Source organism: Chelmon rostratus, chromosome 5 (assembly GCF_017976325.1).
Source record: "Chelmon rostratus isolate fCheRos1 chromosome 5, fCheRos1.pri, whole genome shotgun sequence".
Lineage (NCBI taxonomy): Eukaryota > Metazoa > Chordata > Actinopteri > Chaetodontiformes > Chaetodontidae > Chelmon > Chelmon rostratus.
In genome coordinates, this window is record NC_055662.1 from 12,917,179 (window position 1) to 12,939,146 (window position 21,968).

The 21,968-nt window shown below is 40.4% G+C and overlaps 1 protein-coding gene across 1 annotated transcript; it reads left to right on the top strand.

Annotated features, from left to right (window-relative positions):
* Positions 1 to 509: 509 nt before the first annotated feature.
* Positions 510 to 17,105, top strand: LOC121607249 (protein shortage in chiasmata 1 ortholog). The gene is made up of 26 exons (XM_041937969.1): positions 510 to 630; positions 1,507 to 1,597; positions 1,737 to 1,927; positions 2,055 to 2,214; positions 2,323 to 2,425; positions 2,503 to 2,644; positions 2,729 to 2,830; positions 4,499 to 4,628; positions 4,935 to 5,029; positions 6,260 to 6,484; positions 6,960 to 7,418; positions 8,471 to 8,680; positions 8,812 to 9,003; positions 9,139 to 9,231; positions 9,635 to 9,819; positions 10,097 to 10,169; positions 10,285 to 10,354; positions 10,694 to 10,869; positions 10,965 to 11,073; positions 11,578 to 11,689; positions 11,862 to 11,983; positions 12,085 to 12,172; positions 14,298 to 14,429; positions 14,571 to 14,720; positions 15,919 to 16,678; positions 17,020 to 17,105. Exons 1-26 carry the CDS (start codon positions 525 to 527, stop codon positions 17,103 to 17,105), a joined length of 4,362 nt encoding a protein of 1,453 aa, XP_041793903.1. The 5' UTR covers positions 510 to 524.
* The last annotated feature ends 4,863 nt before the right edge of the window (positions 17,106 to 21,968 follow it).

The window sequence follows — 21,968 nt, forward strand, 5'->3', positions numbered from 1 at the left end:
TTTACACCTGAATGCATCAACAATTATAATCTAAAGTAATGTATACAAATCTGAAATGGATCATTCTGTCTGATGAGTTGTATTTTGGTGCTAATGCTTGCACACACTGTGGTATTCCTACTTTTACTTCAGTGAAAGAGCTAAATACTTCTTCCACTGGTGATAGACACACTTCTTCTAGGAATTTAGTCGAAGTTTCCTGTTTAGGGTGACATTAGAGATTAAATTAATCTGTTTTAGTTTGTTTTTAGGATAAGAACAAGAAAACAAATCAAATTAGTTTTTCCAGAAAATATGCTTATTTATGTTCGTGTTGCTCTTCGCAGGTGTGAAAATGACAGCCGTTTTCCTGCTCAGATTTTCTCCGCTAACAGATACAAAGCTCTCGACTATGTTTTTGAGGTGAGTTTGTGGCTTGTTAATTTTACCTCAGAATGTTTTCATCAAATGCTATGTTGTCCTGCCTCCCTCTTCCCTTTCCCCGTCTGTCTGTATTTCAGACCACCACCAGTCTGAAAGTAAGGATGAACTTGCTGGCACTGCCAGCACCTTTCTTCACTGGTGCCAGTGACCTGTACCCCGACAGTGGGAGGCTGCCTGAAGTCACCTACAGGACACCGTGGATCAGAGGTGCACAAGTAGCCTAACTAATGTCACATAACCACTGTGTTGAGTGACATGGGCCCTTGTTTGACATGTTTTATGTGTTGTGACAGCAACACAATATACTGTATAGCCCAAGATACTGTAGCTCAGTCCAGTACGAACTACATAATTTGCAAGAAAAAAAAATTAACTTTGAATTCCTTTTTTAGACACATACAGAATGGGATTTTGGTTTTAAAACCATAATTCTTCCTTATGTTTGTGTTGTCTGAATGTTTAAGTAAATAGTGCAGTTAGGGGAGACGAATCCCTCATCTTTTTGTACTGCTCTAGCTGAGTAAAAAAAATCATTAGGTCCTATGCTACTAATGATTAATCCTGCTCAGATTTTTACATCAATCATCAAAGTAATCTCTAATACTGTCACACCCATGGCCCTAATTGTGACATGTATCACCAATAACATACAGTGTTTGATTAATAGGACTTCTTTAGTTTAGTGCATAACGTTCAAGGAAACACTGCCTCCATAAAAATGTCCCAAACTTTCTTATATCTTTCTATCAGGTTTTAGTTACTCTGAAGCCTGGCTAAAGATTTTTTTTCAGAGTTCACATTAGCCACCACCCTTAGACTCATATGGCTCTGCAAGGTAATGTATATTAATGTTTATAGTCTATATTAAGGTTTCATGCAATATTCTTTGACTACTCCTCTATTTCCTTGTTGCTCCTGGCAACACCAGTTTCACCTAAACATGTTTAATTGAGCAGAAAACCCAGAGTGGGACGTAACTGTTTGAGTGTATAGAGGCTTTTTTTAAATAGAGGCCACAAAAGAGGGTGTCACAGTACCCAAAATGAAATGTTTCTGTATTTACTTTTTTTGTGCTTGTTATAGGAAAGGTGATGTCCACCTGCAAACTCTTTGTCAGTGGGTCTGTGCTTGATGACCTTGGAGAAAAAAAGCAACTGGTTGATTTACCAGAAAGGTTCTGGCTTTTTCAATGAGACTTAAAATCTGCCGCACTGTGTATCATTTTACTCTCATTATGTTTTCTTATTTGAGTCATAATATCAATATTATTTCAAGTTGCTCAAAGTTTGACGAAATGTTTTGTTATGCCCAAGATTTAATGTGACACTGAGTGCGATGAAAGGGGATGTGGAGGTGATACCCAGCTCTAATCCTGACTCATTGAAGGATGTAGACCAGGATGAGAAGGTTTGCCTTTTAAACAAGTCACAGATCAATGATCCATGTCAGGAATCATTTTTCACGTGGACAACTGACGAGATGAACCCTGGAAACAAGAACAGAGGTAACTCAACATTCCTGCCTTTACGACTGTCTGTGTCAGTTATTTCATTTCAGCATTTCCTCTTTTGACCGTGACACTTGAGTGAGTGAGTTTCGTCTAACTAAAAAAATGGTTCCCTCTGTTGAAGATCTCCTGCTAGAAGAGCTCATGCTTGTTGATTACATGCCACAGTTTAAGAGACATTTGCCCACACTGAAAGCCAAACTTTCCAGGCTGAGGACCTTTCCTGTGGCCGACCCTCTGCTGAGCTCAACAGGAGATACCATCTCTGAGGACACTGTATTCAGGTGTGTATGCTCAGCGGTTGTTGCATCCTAAAATCTGCTTATTAACAGACAAGAAAGTTACTTTGCTGTCTGTCAGTGTTAAAACCTTTTGGTTTACAGATCTTTCAGACACTGTGCGTCTTATGAAAAACCTGATGTGAACGGCAGTGACATTCAGACGCGTGCAAACATCAATGAGGAGTTTGGGAAAGAGCCACTGATGAAGGAGGAGGTAACTAAAAATGATAAATACCAAATGATTTGCTGATGTATGAAATTGCATTAACTTTGGAATTTTTTTCTCTGTAGTCTCTGCTCTTGCCGGATGTAGTGGACACAATGAATCAGAGCCGAGAAAATTGCACCACTTTTTCAAGCATTTATGGTTGTATGAGTGTTGCTCCTGAACAGCTGGATGAGCAGCCTCCGGTCCTAGATGTGCTTCATAAAGGTGAAAACAAGATGAGAATGTTTGTGGGTCAAATAAAGATGTGCAGTAGTACAGAAAAGTAAACTGTAGCCCCTTTCCTTTCAGCTTCCCTATCAGATGTACCAGTGTTGGTGGACATTTTCCAGTATGAAATACCCGAAGAGCCCAGCAAGGCGAATGGAGGCCTGATAGAGTCAGAGTGGGCAGGTAAAATGTAAAGAGGACAAACACCAAGAATAACCTGATCATGTTTTGACAAAAACGGTTTCTGCACTGGCTGATTTACCAAAATATTCCATTTAATACCCAGTATTTAAATAATTTACTGAAGTCATACTAAAAATACCACTCTATTAATACTCCAACAAATTTCAACAAATTTATTTAGGGATAACCCCTTGAGATGCATCATCTCGTCTTCCAGGGGGTCCTATACATGAAAACAATCAGACAATACAATACAATCACTTACACTCAACACAGAACATACACTTACAGTGTGCACAGCTGGTCCCGAATCCCTTCCGCCCGCCCCACCTTACCCCATCAGCCCCTAATCCGATCACAAGGGCAAAAGGAAAAGCTAAAAAAAAAATAAAATAAAATAAAAAGAAATAATAATAATAATAATAATTAATTAGCCAAAACAAAACAAAAAAAAACTAGTAGCAACAGCAGGGGGTCTGAAACAAAGATAATAGTGAAGTCTTAAACAGATGGAGGGAAGTGACAGATCTAATAGATGGCGGTAAATTATTCCAGTCAGAGGGGGCTTTATATATGAAAGCACGTCTACCAATTTCTTTTGAGGTTCTTGGGACAGAAAAAAACAGCTGATGTGAATGTCTGACAGAGTATGATGGTTGATAGGGGACTAAATATTGTTTTAGGTACAGAGGATGATTAATAGAGATGGGATTTATGGCTCTTTGAGGGGAGCCGGATCTTGGTGAGCCGTTCCTTTCAAAGAGCCGTTCAAAAAACTGGCTCATTTGGCTCATTTTTATATTTATTAAGTTTTAAGAAGGCGGTCTGGCCTTAACTCGTTTTATCTTGGAAATAACCACTTGGGAGGAATGAATTTAGATATCCCACCAATATGAGTTTAAATTATTCTGAAACATTGATTATAACGTTATTTGACATGTGTGGATTAGATTTTCTGATCTGGATTCATTGTAAATATTCCACAGGGTGGCGCCACATCACTCTGCTTTGACCGTGCTTTGCTTTTTTTTTTTTTTTTTTGTAACTGGCGCACTCACGTGAAGGCAGCGTGCACAAGGTGGCGTGATGCTATTTGCATATCTAATAAGCACCGAGCAGCTGGGCAGCGCTCCTCCCCATGTAACTCGTAAAAAAAAAAGAACGGTTCCCAGCTGCGACTCGGTTCCCATCGTTCATGTTAACGAGCCGTTCAAAAGAACCAGTTCGTTCGTGAACGTCACAACACTAATAATTAAAGTGGACACATTTATAAATAAACTGTAACCATTGAAATCGCCGCCTACTGTTAAGTGGATGCCAATCAAGAGTTTGATACATGATACAGTGATGGGTTCTGTTGGGACATCTTAACACGAATCTACAAATACTGTTGAATGCAACATCAAGAGAGTGTAGGTATTTCTCTGATGTATTCTGGTATATATATATATATATACTCCATTACAAGTAGAAGTCCTGAGTTCAAACTATCAACAACAATGTGACCGTCACCTGCTGAGGCCAACTGAAGCAAAATGTTTTGTTCGCCCCTTCACTCACATAGAATGGAAGTGAGTGGGAGGGGAATATCCGCCAGTGTTAATATAACGTGTGACTGTGCTCTTTGGCTAGTAGCTGCTCTTTGCTTAAACTTAATCTTCCTCGAAGGATGTGTGATGCTTCCAACTGAAATGGAGCTGGACGTGCCTTTGACGTCGACTCCCGACACCAGTCAAGCCCAAATCTGTCCGTCCACATGTCAACTCCAGGAGGAAGAACTGTCACCGCTCCACAGACGGTGAGTGATGACACCAGGGGACCATGTGTCCAAACTGCCCATACAGCAGTTATCCTGATTAGGCTTAGTGTATTTTGACAAATTTCACAAATAATACACATAGAAATGAAGGGACAAACATTAAGTTAATCAAGAAAGCTTTAAATTAGATCTGCTCTGGAATTGAAAGACATTTTTATTATTTGTTTCGCTGCATAAATGCACATGATCCTTGTAGTGTTCAGACAGTCACTGTCGGTCATTCTGCCTTTTCAATTTGTTCTACCCTGTAGACAAGCTCTTGTAACATTAATGATTCTCATGTAGATCATTGGTGTCAGTGGGAGCTCAGACAGAGATGGAGGCAGCACTCTGGAAGGCAGAGAAGCATCCAACCTTTGTGGTTGGCTTTTTGTTGGCAGGTAATTGCAAGTCTTAGTTTTACAGTTTTGTAATTAGATACTCCACCAATTCACCTTCAGTGATGGCTGTAGGATACCAAAGCTCTCCTCCACAAATACTTGAATTAACAAGCATTCAAACAAATGAGGTGCATTTAAGAACAGTCACATCAACGTTCCGTCTAATTATACTCTGTGCAGAAGGTACAAGGTACAACTTATAAAGTATAAGCAAATCTCTACAAAAAATCTACATTAATTAAGGAATCAGCATACACACAAGGCAAAAAGGCTTCTGCAGATTTCTCCCTGCCACAGCCAAACTTCATAAAACCTTTTTCAAGAGACTGTAAAACACCCTCATACCGAATCAGTCTGTTAACTGATTTCGAAAACTTGGCTGTGGTATGTCATGTTTATCATTTTCTTATCCGTGGTGCTTACTGTAGCATAGTTGTAAGATAAGAAAGAATATCCAAAGCCTCTATTGGACAGATTGGACAATTGGGCAGTCCCATAGACAATGAAAGCACACTGCTAATACAGTAGACTAGACAGAGAGAGTCTAGGGAATATTTCCACCTTATACTAAGTTGTTAAGGTTGTAAATGTAATATTTTAAGAACATCAATATCAGATGACTACATTACAACTCATATGTAAGGTCACATACATATCAACCATGAAGTTAAAACACATGAGACCACAAACTACACCAATAAAGTACATGGATATTTCATGTCAACAAAAATATTTTATATGGAGGCTTTCTGTGTGCATTTACTGCACAAGCAGCACTTCTGAAAAAGAGTATTGTAGATTTAATAAACAACACACAGGCTTCCTGGACTTTTCTTACACACATAAGATAAACTCTAGTCAGAGAGGAGTTGTCGTGATTTGGCCTCAGTCTTGAAGGGCTGCTGTAAGTTTTGGAAACCACCAGATGTCGCTGTTCTGTATTTAAAGCCCCAAAAGCTTCACCTGCCAACCACTACTCACCATTGAACAGTGTCTTCTGTGACTCTTCCAAGGTCTCAGATTGGATTTAGAGAGTTCACATAATTACCAGAGATCTTGCTTTACAAACTAGCAGCAGGAGTTAGACATAGGCATTTACCAGGCAGGGATGCTCTAACAAATGAGGCTATCTGCATGGCCTATAGCAAAGTGTTCGAACGGGAATTATAGGATAGGATAGGATGTTGGCAGGACTAAAAGTCACATCTAATCTGCTTTATTTTCTTTCAGAGCCTCAAATATGTGAACCAGCTGTTGCCTTCCAGCCTCTTTCTGAAGCCTTGAAAGTCATAAAGTGTGAGAAACAAAGCTTTGAGTGCGTTGGTGAGAAACCGCAGTATCAGGTGGGGACGGGAGCCCCACAGGTGTTCACAGAGAACATGAGGTGTGAGTTTTCCTCCACTAAGCAGGAAGAGATGGAAGACTTCAAAAAACTGTCACCTGGACGTGTGGAGTGTGAGCAGTCTGTTCCTTTTTCACTGAATCAGTTTCATCAGAGGACAGAAGTGAATGTGGTAGTTACATTAAATGTGTGTAGTTTATTAGAGGGTGAATTGGCAGCAGTTTCAGGAAAAAAAAAAAACCTGTGTGCAAACAAACAAGTCTGATAATTAATTGTCAGGTATTTTTTCAGCAAAGAAGAGAAAAATAAACCGGTTACATTCTCACTAATGTGAATAGTTGCCATATTTTTAGTGATATAGGATAGTAAACAGTGTATTTTGGACTAATGGTCAGACAAACCAAACTTTAATATGTAAACAATAAATTTAATTTTAATGGCCATTTTGCTCTATTTCATCACATTTTATAGACTTAACAATTAGTTGATTAATCAAGACTTGCAGTCCAAATAATGTGTGTTTTAGTGCATTAAAGTTGTAGAGATTTAGAGATTGTAGCAGCAGTTTTCTGACATATTTGGTCTCAGTCACAGTTGGATCCATCCTGAGGAACCCCTCATGCAAAACTCAGTCGCCTCACCTGAAGAAATCTGATGCGGCAGCTCTTCATGCTGAAACTACTGCAGATGACGGCCTTCTTCAGAGACAAACAGTTGCTGATACGTGTGCAGTGATGCACACTGTCAACACAAACAATAAAGTAAAATCTGCAGCCTTAATATTTTCAAAACCCTCTGCCACCACCAAAGATGAAGTTTCAGACAAGAGGTTTTCAGAAGTTGCAGCTTTGTTTTTTGCTCGTAAGATCAACACAGGTGGAGACGACTGTAAGACAGAGCAGAGCGCTGGCAATCACAGAAGTCTGCTGGTTACGAGACGTCCACCAGAGAAGGACCTGGACCCTCTGTCCATCTTCATGATACTGAGATCTCAGCAGAGGGCTGCAGTTTCCGCAACACCTCAGAGTTTAGCCAGCACTCAGCCAGGTAGGCCAATCTGGTTGAAATTAGCTGTTCCTCTGATGAGTCTCATCCGCTCCTTTACGTTCTTTCAGTGTTACTTTTATACATTTTTCTACTGATGACTTTGATGTTTCTTTGTATGCATGTATGCCACAATAAATTATAGCCCAATGGTAGGTAGGTACCCTTGGTTTAATATATTGCATTGAGATACCATCACCTTATTAAACAACAGTTTGTTAAAACAAATCTTAAAATCACATATTAGTCAAATTGATGTTATTCAGCTTGAGGATATATAATACTAAGAAGTATGACAGAACTTTTTTGTTCAATGTTTTTTTTTTGGGAGACCTCAGTCAATCAATATGTGGTTTTTTTTTTTTTTTTGGTAAGCAGTTATGGTTTATTTTTTTAAGGTAAATGTTATTGTTTGTAGGATTTGTTTTTGGTTTTAAAGGTGTTGTGCCATCTGGTGGTCACATCGAAAATGTGGCCACCAGATCAAGTTATAAGTCAATCAAATGTAACTCTCAACATAGTAGCTTTCATTTATTAACCATGTATATTTGTGTTACATTTTTAATACTGTGCATGATCTTATGAAAATGATTAATAAGACATAGCTTCAACAATTAATTAATTACTCGATTAAGTTAAAATTAATTGGCAGCTGTTTTGGCATTCAATTTATAATTTTAGTCATTTTTTTAAGCAAAAATGGCAAAAAGAACCCCTCTAGTTCTTTCATTTGAAATGTTGATATTTTCTGGGGCCCTATTAGTCAGTAGTAAAACTGAATATGTTTGACTTTTGGACTGATAGTCAGACCAAACGAGACTTTTTTTTAAGACTTCAGAATGGGCTCTGGGAAATTACAATTTGCTGACATTTTATAGACCAACTGATAAAGCAATAAATCAAGGAATTAATTAGTGGATTAACTGATAATGTAAATAATCACTAGTTTACTTATTTAAACAATTTTGGGGTTGAAGTTCAGGATACTTTGATACTTACCACACTCTAATGACTTGTTCATGTCACACACTGTAATCTCATCCTGTTTTTATCAGCACCACAGGTGAACCAACCGACACCTGTGCTGCAGCCGTCTCCAGAGCTGATGCAAAGATCAGACAGGAGGCCAGCGAATATGAGTGGTGCTGTGTCAGGAAATGTTACCAGAGCTTTAAAGTCGACGGGTCAACACATCAGTCATCCTTTGAGTCAGTCCGGCTCTCAGGACGGACAGAACGGCAGAGTGGTACAAGTCAAAGCTACCGGTATGAAACTTTCACATCACCTTCAGTTCAAATATACCAAAATGTGTGTTGTAGTTGGAGACAAACATGGATAAGATGGTTCAGACAGTGTTTGAAGTTTGCTTTTTAACCCCCTGTGTGCTGCCTTACAGACAGCCAGCAGCGTGCCTACTGTGAGCTGCTGGCCTTCGCTCAGCCTTGCTTGAGCTCTGCCAGACAGCTGGGGCTCAGCCTCCCGGTGTGGGGAGACTTCAGCTGCCTGGCCCCAGACCAAACACACTTCCTCCTCAAGCAGCAGAAGGCTCTCTGCAGGACACTTGCACAGAGCGCAGAGTCAGTCAGAGGTACAAAATGTCATTTCATAATGCAGAAACACATTTGTACCATGTTATTTGTGACTTCTGTATATTGTAGTCCTGAAATATTAAATATGTTAGGAAAGGTGTCAAATGCCACTGCTGGTCTTGTGTTGCATGCAGATCAGGAACTGCTGTTCAACCAGGCAGCTCTGATTCATGTGCTGGTGACGTTCAAGGAGCTGCTGCTGAATTGCCACCTCAGTACTGCACTGGGTCAGTAAAGCCTCTTAAACCCTGGTTATAAATCTTAACAAACTTAACCATTTCTATAGTTGAGATCTGAATATTCACTACTAAATGCAGAAAAAACATCATTAGTTATAATTTAGAGGTTAACACTTAAAACTCGAAAATCCAGGATAAAAACAAAAAAATACCTCCTGTAAATAAATGAAAATGTTTTAACTTTGGCAGAAAATGCTGTGATCATGTAAGACCCCATCACTTATAATAAGAAACTGATGAGCTGAATGTTTAGGGCTTTTTAATCTTTAGCTTCGACAATTTGTATGTTTGTGATCCATCCACTGTGCGTTTAAATAATCTCCCAACCCCTGACTGTGCCATAGTATATACCATACTGTAAGATTTACATCCTTCTCCTTACACACTGAAGAGTACCTGACCCAGGCAGCTGAGGCCTGTGCAGAGCCTGAGAGTCTGGAGAAGCTGGTGAAGAGGCTGACGATCATCCTCTACCTCAGTCACAAGAACCGGGAGTCCAACCTCAAAGTGCTGCAGCTGCAGCAAGTGCTGGCAGCATGGCTGCACAGCAGGAAAGGACAGGACACCACAGAGAAAGTCAGTGTTCACAGGGAGATGAAAACTTAAGTTTTTTGGTTTGCACAATGAATTGTGTACAAACTGTGTCACATGTTACATTTTGGTTACTGAAATTTGGAAATACTGAACTATTGTTTAACACCTGCTATAGCTGCAATTAGTCAATAATATAGAGTAAGATTAATTAAAATGCAACTATAATGTTCCACAAATTCACATTAATACTAATCACAATCACATTATCTAATGCCTCAATCTTCATTTGTTATTGTCCTGGTTGATGTGTCATCTGTAGGTTCTCGTCCTATTATCAGTTGACTGTGACGACAGCAGATCTATAATCATCAACAGCTTGAGACAAGTGACTGGTGAGCAACCCGAGATCTCTTCATGCCATTTCACTAATCAACTCATCAATGGCACAAAGTTAAAAAAGATTCCTTGTGGTAACATGTGATCACGAATATGTTTTTGTTTTCTCAGGGGCTGCTGTAACTGCAGTTTATCCCGAGAAGGACAAGAAAAAGCTAAACGGTGCCAGTGTGGTCAGCAGGTGAAATCATAGTTGTTTGTCAGTGTTTTTGGGTTCATTGCATCATTTACAAACATGTTTCAGCATATTCCTCATGAGACACATCCAGATTTTGTGGTGGTTATTTCATATCTTGACACAAGTAAAATATATACAGCAAATAATTGTTAGTGTGAGGTTTTACCCCTGGGCTTTCATTGGGTCAAAGTATCACTGCACACTGGGTGAGTAAAGAACAAGAGCGCTTTGGCATACTGGAGTAAACGGTAATTGTTTTGCTGTGCTAAAGGAAATATCTCAAGCTGCTATGTGCTAAGTTGAACAAAGTGTTGTTTTCACACTCCCATCCTGTTCCACCAGCATCCGCGACAGCGTGTGTGTGTTGGTGTGTGAGCAGCATGTCGGCCCCGACTTCCCATGGAACTGTTTCTCTCTGGCTGTGGAGTACGACCATCCAGGCCAATCAGCATGGACCACGGTCTGCAGGGAGAGGAGCATCAGTCACCTCACCTTTAACACAGTCATCTCTGACACTGGTCAGCTGCCACCAAATACATACAGTATTATTCACGTTATTGTATAGTGATGATTGATGTCATTTGATTTTCCCTGACTTTGTGTTATTTCTCAGACAAGAAGGACAAGGCCTCATGGTGCCTGGAGGACAATGTGCCATATGTGTTGTTTGTGACAGAGGGGCTTCTCAACTGTCAACTGCTGCTACAGACCCTTGAGTCAGGGTACAGTCTCTCATCCATTCAGTCCAATTAAATCATATGCAGCCAGTAAGAAGGACAAATACCTACAATTGAATTGTATTTCCATGTTTAGACAAACCCACTCTGGGTGATATTACAAAAAAAAAATCAATATTATGATCATTTTACAGTTAATAAAATGGTCCTATAACAGTTTTACTAACATCAAGACTTCACAGCAATCTGCATTTTATAGAATCTATTGGAATGTCATGCTCTAGACAACAACCCATTAAATAACAGTGCGGATGGAGGCAAGATGAGGTGCCATTAGAACCTTTTTGGGAGTAATCAGTTTACCAAATATACTGACATGGAAATATTGGGTTACTGTACTGGTCTAAAAACTGGAGAGTAATCCTCATTACTACAGTTTTTGCAGTCAGGCTTCTCAAAAATGTGTTTTTACCATACTTGCCAGTGATGAGCTGCCATTTAAATGCCATGTAATGAAAGGTGCCTGTATGTTTGTTGTATATGTTACAGGTTTAACATGACTGTGCTGGAGAGGAGCCACTGTCCGTCCTTGCAGATGCTCGGAGGGACCCATCACTACGCTGTGATCACAGTGGATGAAAGCACTGCCGTCATCATTCAGGTACCAGAGACAGAGATACCTGTTGCAAAGACAGATTCACAAAAATCCACTTTGATGCTGAATGTCTTCCAAGTTTTTATCTCCCTCTACTGAGCTTCTTTGGTATTGCATGAAAATGCTGAAAACCATTTCAATTTCTGCACATGTGTGTATGTGTGTGTGTGCGGCACAGGAGCAGGACGAGCTGTGTCAGGGGAGAGCCAGTGAAGCAGTGGTGATGAGGCTGACCGCTCTCTCTCTGCAATACAGCTGTTGTTGGCTCATCCTGCACTGCCCAAACAGCCAGGGAGGAGGGTCGGTGTCCAAACACACACACATACATAAAAACAGTACAAACACATACACAAACACCTCGTGCACAAAGGCTCACCATCGCTGCTCCTGTGTGTTGGCAGATTTTCCAGCGAAGCCTTCAGCAACTTGGTGCTGGTTTACTCGTCTCTGGTGCTGTTCAGCATGAAGTCCGAGGATCTAGACATGAAGGTAGAACAGAAACATCTGTTTTTCAGCTTTCTACTGGTAATGGTTTCCAGTCTTTCGCTTTGCATCCATGTTTCCCTCACTTGCATCTTAGTCCCTCTGACCAAGGATGCATGCAAGGAAACCATGCAGGATAGGAAAGGAGGAAATATGTTTTTAGAGCAATGAGACGTTCCTCCGAAGCCTCTCATGAAGCCGTGTCTGTTTCTGATGACGGTGGCAGCTGATCACAGCTGGATCAGCTGTCAGTGGGCTTCAACAGCTGTAGAGACTTTTGATGAATTTGTGTCTGCAAACATGTGTACTGTGCTAATAATAGTAAAAGCACACAGTTATCAGTGCCAGAGTAGCATGTTTTCTCTCTGTAGCCTGTTAGCTGTTTAACAAACACCTGCATCGAAATAACAACCTGCATTCCTGATTGTGTGTCCTGCTCAGAGGCACAGAAACCGCTTCTACTGACAGACATTCATATTATGTACTCATTAGCTGCATCTGTATTCAATGGTATTCTGACTGTGTTAATAACCCTGGCATTAGGCTTAATATGTCACAGAAAATTGAAATTATGTCACCATATCAAACCCGACACTCAAGGATTATCAGCCTCACATGTGACTGAATGCAAATGACGATAAATTATGCAAATTATTTTTTAATTTTAATTTGAATTTTATTCACTTTATTGATCCCAAACTGGGAAATTCTTCTCTGCATTTCACCTATCACTGTTTTTGAAACACACACATGCACATGCAAGATGCAGTGAAACACACAGGAGCAGTGGGCTGCCGCATCAGGCGCCCAGGGAGCATATAGGGGGGTTAACTGCCTTGCTCAAGGGCACATCAGCTGGCTAATGGAGGGGGGAGGGGATAGTGTTTCTTGATGACTGACACACTCTCCTACTCTTTCTGACTTTAATTGTATCCATAGAGGAAGTTAATGGGGGGAATAACAGATCATGAAAAGAACAACCTTTCTCATAAATGAAAGAAAGTTTTGTGGTTCTTTTGTTATTCAGACCTACATTTAACACAGATTTTGTCACAAGATGGTGAATTGGAAAAAAAAACATTTGAGTGATGAACTTAATTTTAATCTTCAGTCTGGAATGAGACTCTAGTGAGTTTCTAACGTATCGGATCATTCCGATCAGCTGCATCATCCAATCAATAACTGATATCTAATAAGGGGGCGTGTCGGCCAGTAAAAGACTTCCATGAAGGCTGCTCTCATCAGAGCAGAAATACAAACTTTGAGACAACCTTCAAGATGTCCTTGCTTCAGTGATGGACTGAAATAACTAAATTTACTCATTACTGTACTTAAGTACAGATTTGAGGTATTTGTACTTGAGTGTTTTTCATTTTATGGAACTTCACTACATCTCAGAGGTCAGTGTTGTACTTTTTACTCCACTACATTTGTGTGACAGTTTTAGTTACTAGTTACTTTGCAGATTCCAGTTTTTTACACCCTTCCTATCCAGTAAAAACCATGTATCTCCAAATTTGGTGATTTTAATTTTGAATAATTTTGATAAATTGAAGGATTAAGGGTTCCTTTGTGGATTGAGAAAATTCTCCTATTTATTACGCTAATAAACTATTTAAAAACCCTGTTGGATTAGCTGGAAAATGCATCGTCACAAAGCTAAGAACAGAGCTCTTCTTCTGGGCTCATGAAAAGTTGACTTTTTAGAGATACTTGGTTCTCACAGGACAGCGAAGCTACAAACATACAGTGATCTGACAGAACATGAAGCATTGCTGTAGATTAAAATAGCCAACAATATATAGAGTAGTTTAAGTTAGCTCTACCTTCAACATCTACAGCAGTAAAATGTAACGAACACATTAATGCAGTGATATGAATATTATATAATAGTAAAACACTGACAGGGAGCATTTTACTACACAATGAGTACTTTTGAGACTTCACTGATAATACCATCATACTTTTATTTAAGGTTTTGAATGCAGGACTTTTACTTTTCTTATGTAATGGAGTATTGTAACATTGTGGTATTAGTACATTAATTGACTCTCTAACCACTACATCTCTCAAAAGAGGTAATTGTACATTTTGATGGTGGGCTAAATACCACTTCTGCTGTGTTTCTCAGGTGCTGATTGTGTCTGACCTGGTGGAACTAGCCAGATGGATCAGTCAGATCTGCTTCCACAGCCTGATGGCCAGTGACAGGGACCCTCTGGACTACCTGGACAGAGACTGGTTGACCCTGATTCCGTCAGAGGTGATTTATCTATTTCATATCATTAACTACTTTAGAACATCTCATGCATTTTTTTTTATTCATATCATGACAAATATGCCTCCAACTTATCAAAATATGGTTTTGCTGTATATGTTGAGTCTGTGTTTACTTTCGCTCCAGGAGGAAAACTGTCTGTTGCAGTTCCCATGTATTAACCCTCTGGTTAGTCAGCTAATGCTGAGGAGAGCGCCGTCCTTCCAGTGGCTGCTGGGGGCCTCTCTGTCTCAGCTGAAGGAGCTGCTCCCTGAGGTGCCACATAAAGTCCTCAAGGTGATCCGAGATATATCACTCAGCTTAAATATACCACATGTGGCTCTGTAATGTAATACATTGCATGTCAGTGGATCTTACTCCAGAAACTCCAGGTTATGGTCTCATTATGAGATTATTTTTTATGGCCACTAATCTTCATCCAAAACATTAATACGGTTAAAACAAAAAAGTGCAACTGTGGGTTACACGTCTGTCACAGGTAGAAAGAATGAGAAAAGAATGTGGAGGTCATCTTCCTACTCGGTACTGTAGCTGCGTTTATAAAAACCAGCACCACAAAGACAAAGTGTGGATGAGATCAACACTGCTGCACAGGTTGTTGCAAGTCAACTTAGATACAACACCTCTTATTTTACATATTTCCTTGATTGTTTGCTTTAACTACCCCTACTGTAACAACCACTACCACGCTAACTGACGATGACGCCGGCAGCAGTGTTACTGTATGTCATTTGTTCACGATTGTTTCCTCCCATCTATAAACACAAACACAACATCAGGCTGAATGAAGTGAAACATAAAGGCAGTTCAGTCCACATTCCTGTTACTTCTGCTGTGAAATTCAAACTTGTCGTTGGCCTCAGAGTACTCTAAGAACCACATTTACCCACAGTGTGTTGTTTGGTTGCAAAAAGTCACAAAACACATCCAGTCCAGTTCAATGAAAGGCATGGCAGCCGTAGTATTGTACGAGTTATGGCTAAATTATTCAACACGATGACGGTGACTTTACTAAGAATTAGCAATATTTTGTTAATTAAGCTTCTGATTATTTTCTCAATGAATGGTTTAATCTGTTAAGTTTCCACAAGTAGTGAAAACCACCCAAACCAACCTCCCAGAGCCCAGAGTAACGTCTTCAGATTGCATGATTTGTCAGACCAGCAATGGAAAACTCAAAGATATCTCAGTTACTATCATATGTGGCAAAGAAAAGCAGCAAACCATCACATTTGGAAAGTTGGAACCAAACAAACCAAACAATTAATCGATCGTTGCAGCTCTACAAAGAATAAGAACGCATTATTAGCATGTCAAAGTCGTTATGCTTGATGATAAGCGTATTTCTATCCGACAGCTCATACATTAAATGTAATTCAAAGCACTTCACATAAAAACAAAACCAAAATACATGAGCTGAAGAAAATATAGTCTTTTCTGCACTTAATTGCCCCTCTTCTCTGCCTGGTTTTAGCTGTTCAGTGATACCACCTCCCTGTACACTCAGACCACAGACCCAAACCAGCCAGAGTCTCAGACAGCCATCACTGAGGCAAACCAACAAACCAGCCCACCAGACAGTCCCTGGGCCACCGCTGCTGACCCCAAGCACATTAACTCTGATCCACAACCAGAATCCAACATCGGCCCCAATCCAGAACTGTTCTGTAGTGACCACAACACCAGCCTCCTGTTAAGAGCTGATCGTAGCTTCTGTGATCCAGACCTTATGGTGCAGGATGGCAACATAGATTTCAGACTCGACCTGAGTTCTTCCTTTGGTGGCCCAGATGTTCCCCTCCAGAGGAGCTGGACCCACACTGATCCACTGAAAGAGGAGGACAGATGCAGAGAGCGGGTGAAGTTATCTGGCTGGATAGGCAGAGCTGGAGCAGTGGGGGAAGTTGTTGAAAGAGTAAACAACGAGTGGACACAGAGAGCTCCAGCAAAGCTTGACAGTCTCTTCAAGCTGGACCCCACGTTCAGTTACAGCCCCATCCTGCAGCAGCAGGCCAACGGTCACATGTCCCCTGCAGTCCACAGTGACCTCCACTGCATCTCCTACAGCCCGAGCCCTCCTACAGAGGTCATGCTGTGGGGTCGAGGGCAAAGCAGCAACCACTGCCTCACCAGCACCGGAGAGACAACAGCACTTTCAGCTAAATATGGCTCCAAATTCTGGATGGGACAAGAGAGGAAGAGGAGCTGCGAGGCTGCAGGCTTGATTGGAGCAGGTGAACAATAGTGGCTGCAGGTGTGTTTCCATCCACCTGTTCTGTGATACATGAAATAAACAACATATTTACATCATGTTTCCTACATTGCTTTCTACCACTGGCTTTTTTTTTTTTTTTTTTGCAATGGGTTTCTGCCACCTGACTGGAGAATTTGTGTCATTGACCCAACTCCTAATATTTAAATAACAGTAGTGGGTGGAAAAGTGCACTCATTTGCCAATTTTCTAGAAAATCAAATTTACAGTACATTTGGATGGAAACCTGGCCAATGTCTGTTTTTGACTCTTTTTAAAGCTTCATGTGGCAGACTGAGATGTTTCCTTGTGTTTGTCCTGCAGTGTTGACTCCACTGAAGAAGGGCAGGTTGAGCTATGAGAGGGTGCCCGGCAGAAGTGACGGACAGACGAGGCTTAAATTATTTTAAACTTGCTTTGTTCCTGCGGCCTGTTTGGAAGCAATACAGAAAAATATATATTTAAGGTTTTGTGACGTTCATCTTATCAGTTTCGTAATTCAAGTTTAGCTTCGCAGTTTTTATTCAGATGAAATAATGTAATAGGTTTAAGTTTGTCTGGTTTGACTTTTTTTGGTTGTTTTTAATTCTACATTTTAGATGTTTATTCTATATTTAACAACAGCCTTTGTCCATTTGTCTTTTCAAACAGCTGCAAGGTGGTGAGAAAAAAAGCAGGAACATAAACAAAATAAACCAGTTGTTGCTGACAAAATAATTTGAATGAATTCAGTCAGATATTCTTATATGAAATACTGATATTTATTCATATTACTAGTATTTGAAAATAGTTTGTGTGTGTTACTATGATAGTGTTTATTATTACTTGTTTTAAAACTTGTTATTCTGTTGAAACTGGATGCTGGTGTATAAAGAGATAATGAATACCAATTTAACACAGACGTAACTGTTTCAAATACTGCACATTAATAAACACCAAAAAAAACATATATAGAGATATATATATATACACACGTAGATAAGCCTTACAGTTACATTATAATTGTAATGATATGTTTATATACTGCTTCTCAGTAATAAGTGAGGGGTTGTTACAAATTTCTTGTTACAGAATAAGATTAAACATTACGATTACAACTGTTTGCACATTTTGCTTTGTTACATACTGAGCATGCTCAGCAGAGAAAAACAAATTGTGATTTATGGTTGGAGGAGTGGGATCGGGGGTCTTTCCCAGCTAAACTGATAAAGCTTCTCATTTTAGCAGCTCCAATGGTGGGGCTATTTTTTTTTCTTTTTCATTTAGTGGAGCAATCCCCTTATCATCGTCTCTCAGCATGTGGAGAGAGTGCTTATCTTCACGAGCCAGCAGAGTGAAGCCAGCTCCCTCAGGAATGATCCCCAGACAAAGACGACCCCCGGGGACATCAACTCCAAGCCTCCCTGCCTCTGGACAGCCATATCCAGCACTGGCTAGCCACCATCAATAACCCGCCAGATTTTTCTTCTTTTTTTTGAAACACCTCGCTCTTTCTCTGTCTGTCTCTCTGGCCTCTGCCTTCTAACAAGCAGTGGACAAACAAAGAGACAGACTTAATGGTTTGTTTTTAATGGCACGGGGACAAAAGCTGTGGTGGCAGCATGGTCAAAGGAGTCCCCCAGTCCCCCATATGAAGGCTAGGTAAATAGCAGTGTAATGGTGCACTAATTACCCCTGACTATACTTTAGCCCTGGACTGACTGGGACAGGAGATATACTGTGGGAATTAACAGGCTGTTTAAACCGAAGCCATCCTTTAGATGAATCTGCTCTGGCTGCAGCTTGAAAGGTCACACAGCTGTTATCTTTAATCACAGGCAGCAGTTAACTGTGTCACCTGTGTGTTTCCTCTGTCAATAAAACCCAGGGCCCCAGCGAGGGGGGCTTGTGACTGAGATGTGCATTTTGTTTGCTTAAACCTGCACTGATTTAAGAAATGATGCACTCCTGAGGGAAATCACAATAATCGACATTGCAATGTGTTAATAAGACAAGGTGATGGAGGGTAAGGCGCCATGCACAGTCATCTGAGACAGTATTCAAGTCACGTTGAGTCCCTCCACCAAATCCTACAAACACGGCAAGGCAAAATGGCCCAACGAGTCGTAATAAATTTATCCTCCCAATATTTTTATCTGTGATGGATAAACTGGATTTATATAAATATTCATTTCTTCTATTTTCTTTATTACAATATCAAGTCAGGGTTTGTTCACTAACTGTATGTCTACCATTTAATGAAATCGATGTAAATTCATTTGCAAGCAGGTGAGAGAATAACTCTGGAGTGACAGTTGATGTGATGTTAAAACTGTTTTTTAAAACACTGATTGGTGAAGTGAAATGCGGACATGTTTTCACTCTTTTGATCCACTGTATCAACTTGGAAGCAAACGAGCTTCACAACAACCAGCAGTGACGACAGTACAGCTGGCCATCAGTGCATTGATTGGGATGATCTGTATCAAAGTGGGGAAGAAACCAAACAGTCAGAGCTCATTTCATTGTTTGTCATCCAGAATGTACCATGGCAGTTGATAATTATTTGACCTAATAACATCTCACACAAGGTAACCTGAGCAGTAAATACAGGAGTAAGCTGGTGAGCTCAGTCAACGAATCGGAAGTTTACTGCCTAATGACCCTGGTTTACTTCAAATGTTTCCTATTGCATGTTATTACTTGGAGTATTCATACTGTCAGTGTTGTTGGTATGTGGTGTGTTGGAATGTTTTAATGAACTGCTGGATATGCCCGTATATACAGCAGTGTAAATCTGCAACCATGAAATCTAAATCTATAAGGCAAAGCTGCAACTAATGATTATTTCGAATATCGATTAATCTGCCAATCATCTTTGATTTCCCACAGCTTGATATTTATTCCGATGGTTTGTTCTAGTTGACTAGCACTCCAAAACCCAAAATTTGATCAATGCTTTTAATGGGAAATGCAATCAAATAATCAAAAATAACATGTAGTGAATATCTGGCATTTTTCCTTGAAAAATGACTAAAACGATTGGCAATTCCTTTTTATTTTGATTGGCTAATTCATTATTGGCCTAATTGTTATAGCTCTAATCTAAAAGTGCAGCACCAATTCTCTGTCCAGGAACTGTCTGCATATTAGTCAGACTGAGTCATCTCAGCTTTGTCATACAGACTCTCACAGTGTGCTGACATATCAAACTATATTCAATTCAACGTAATTCATTCCACAAGTGGCTCCATTGCTTGTCATGCTGAATCTGCCTTCAGCTCCAAACTGCATGACAGATAAATTACAACAGATCAGGTGTAATCTTCACCTGGCCATGTCGGTGTGACGAACTGGCCAAAATGTCCTACAGTGAGCGTGTCTGCAGACCGTCAGCCTGCAGTGGAGGCTGGATGGAGCCAGAGAGCGGCGGCGCCTGGCCTGCAGGTGCAGCCTCTTGGACGTGCAGCAGGGCCTATGAATGGCCGATTCAGAAGACGGCCCCCATCGGGCCTGTTCTCCAGGCCCGGGGCTAATCCCAGCCCCTAATCGGATTATGTAAATTCCTACTCCACACAGAGACTTTTATGGAAGGCTGCGTCTTTGAAACAACACTTGAAGGGTGTAAAAAGAACAGTGACAATTGGTTAAACTAGACTTGTTTTTTTTTTCTATCTGAACGGAGGTTGAAAGTAGGAGGCAGAGATGGGGGAGAGAGGAGGAGTGAGGAGTGGTTGGAGAGAGGTGAGTCAGGACGCTGTGCTCTCCCTGTTTCCTCTATAATTTATGTGTGGCCCCTTGGAATGGCTCAACAAGATTACCATAGTCATAACAAAACCCATATTGTTCAACTGTCAATCTGGATATGGTATTTTTACCTTTTGTGGCCCAATCAGGCTGAATTCAATAGCAGAGCGGCCGGTGATATCAAGGTCTTTTCCACGGTGGAGGGGAAGGTGGGTTGTCCATGCCTAATGTCTGAGAAACAGAAAAGAACAAGTGTCCACAGCAGTAAGAGAAGGATCAGAGAGACGAACGTCTCAGTTTCACTTCAATGGGAATTTATTTGTCACCTTTAGTGCGAACCTTCAAGGATTAAATGAGCAATGAATCATAAAAGCAGCACAAATAGTCACTTAAAAGGCTGTTGAAAGCTGTGGGGAAAAAAGACCCCGAATCCCTTCAAATGTTGCACAGAAACACAGATGGAGATCATTTTACGTGATGATTTATGGACAGTACAATCATAAAGCCACCTGCATTGGTTCTAAATGATAGGAGGGAGGGGGTGGTGTTTTAACACCAACCTCACACAATGCCACAGAGGCTCCACGGCAGCACACGTCACACAATAGGGTTCACCCTGCTATAAAATGTGGGATGCGAGCATGCAGCAGTCTTACCCCTTCTCTCTCTCTCTATCTGCTCCCCATCCCTCCCTCCCTCCTACTATCTCTCTCTTTCACTCTCTCCCTCCCTCTCGCTCATACGGATCTCTCTCAGCAAGCATGAGAGGACGGAACTGAGTGGACATTCACACCGGACTCCTGGACCACTGGTGACCCGCGGAGGACAACTCTGCAACTGAGATTTCCTGCACATTTCTGCACGCATACAGGTGAGAAATTTGCCGCATATGGAAGGATTTCTTTTTTTCTTCCCTTGAGGCCACGTGTTTCCACTTTGGTCAAGTAAATAATTAATCAACCAGAATGTGTATCGCAAGGGGACACTGTGTGCTGTTTGCTCACAGCTATAGTGTACTGGTACATGAATTACATGCATGTATACAAGACTTTGAATCAAATAGAAGATAATAATGTTATTGTTGTAGAACGGCCTTTAAATTCACCAGAAAGTCTTTAAAACAAACTTGATAACACTTTACTTTAACTGCCCTATTGATCATTTAATAGCACTTTATTACAATTGAATAAATGGCTTTTGATGCCTTATAATGTAGTTGCAACACATTTTTAAATGTTAAGACCTCTCATATGAAAACATGATATTATCATTTACTTGTCAAAATGTATAGATAAAGTGAAAGGCTCAGAGCCAAAAACCTCTTGAATATTAAGGAATATTACTTCAAAACAGACAGGAAAAATATCAGGGTTGCATTTTGCAGAAAGCAGCAAATTCAGGTAGATGTTCTTGGGATTTTACAAGTGATTTCAATCAATATCTGTATCTCCAGTTTTTTCTGCTGACATTTCCCCTTCCAGTCACTCACTTCAGCACCAGGATTATTAATTTTGTGTCAACTGATCGTTGCAGCTCTACTCACCACC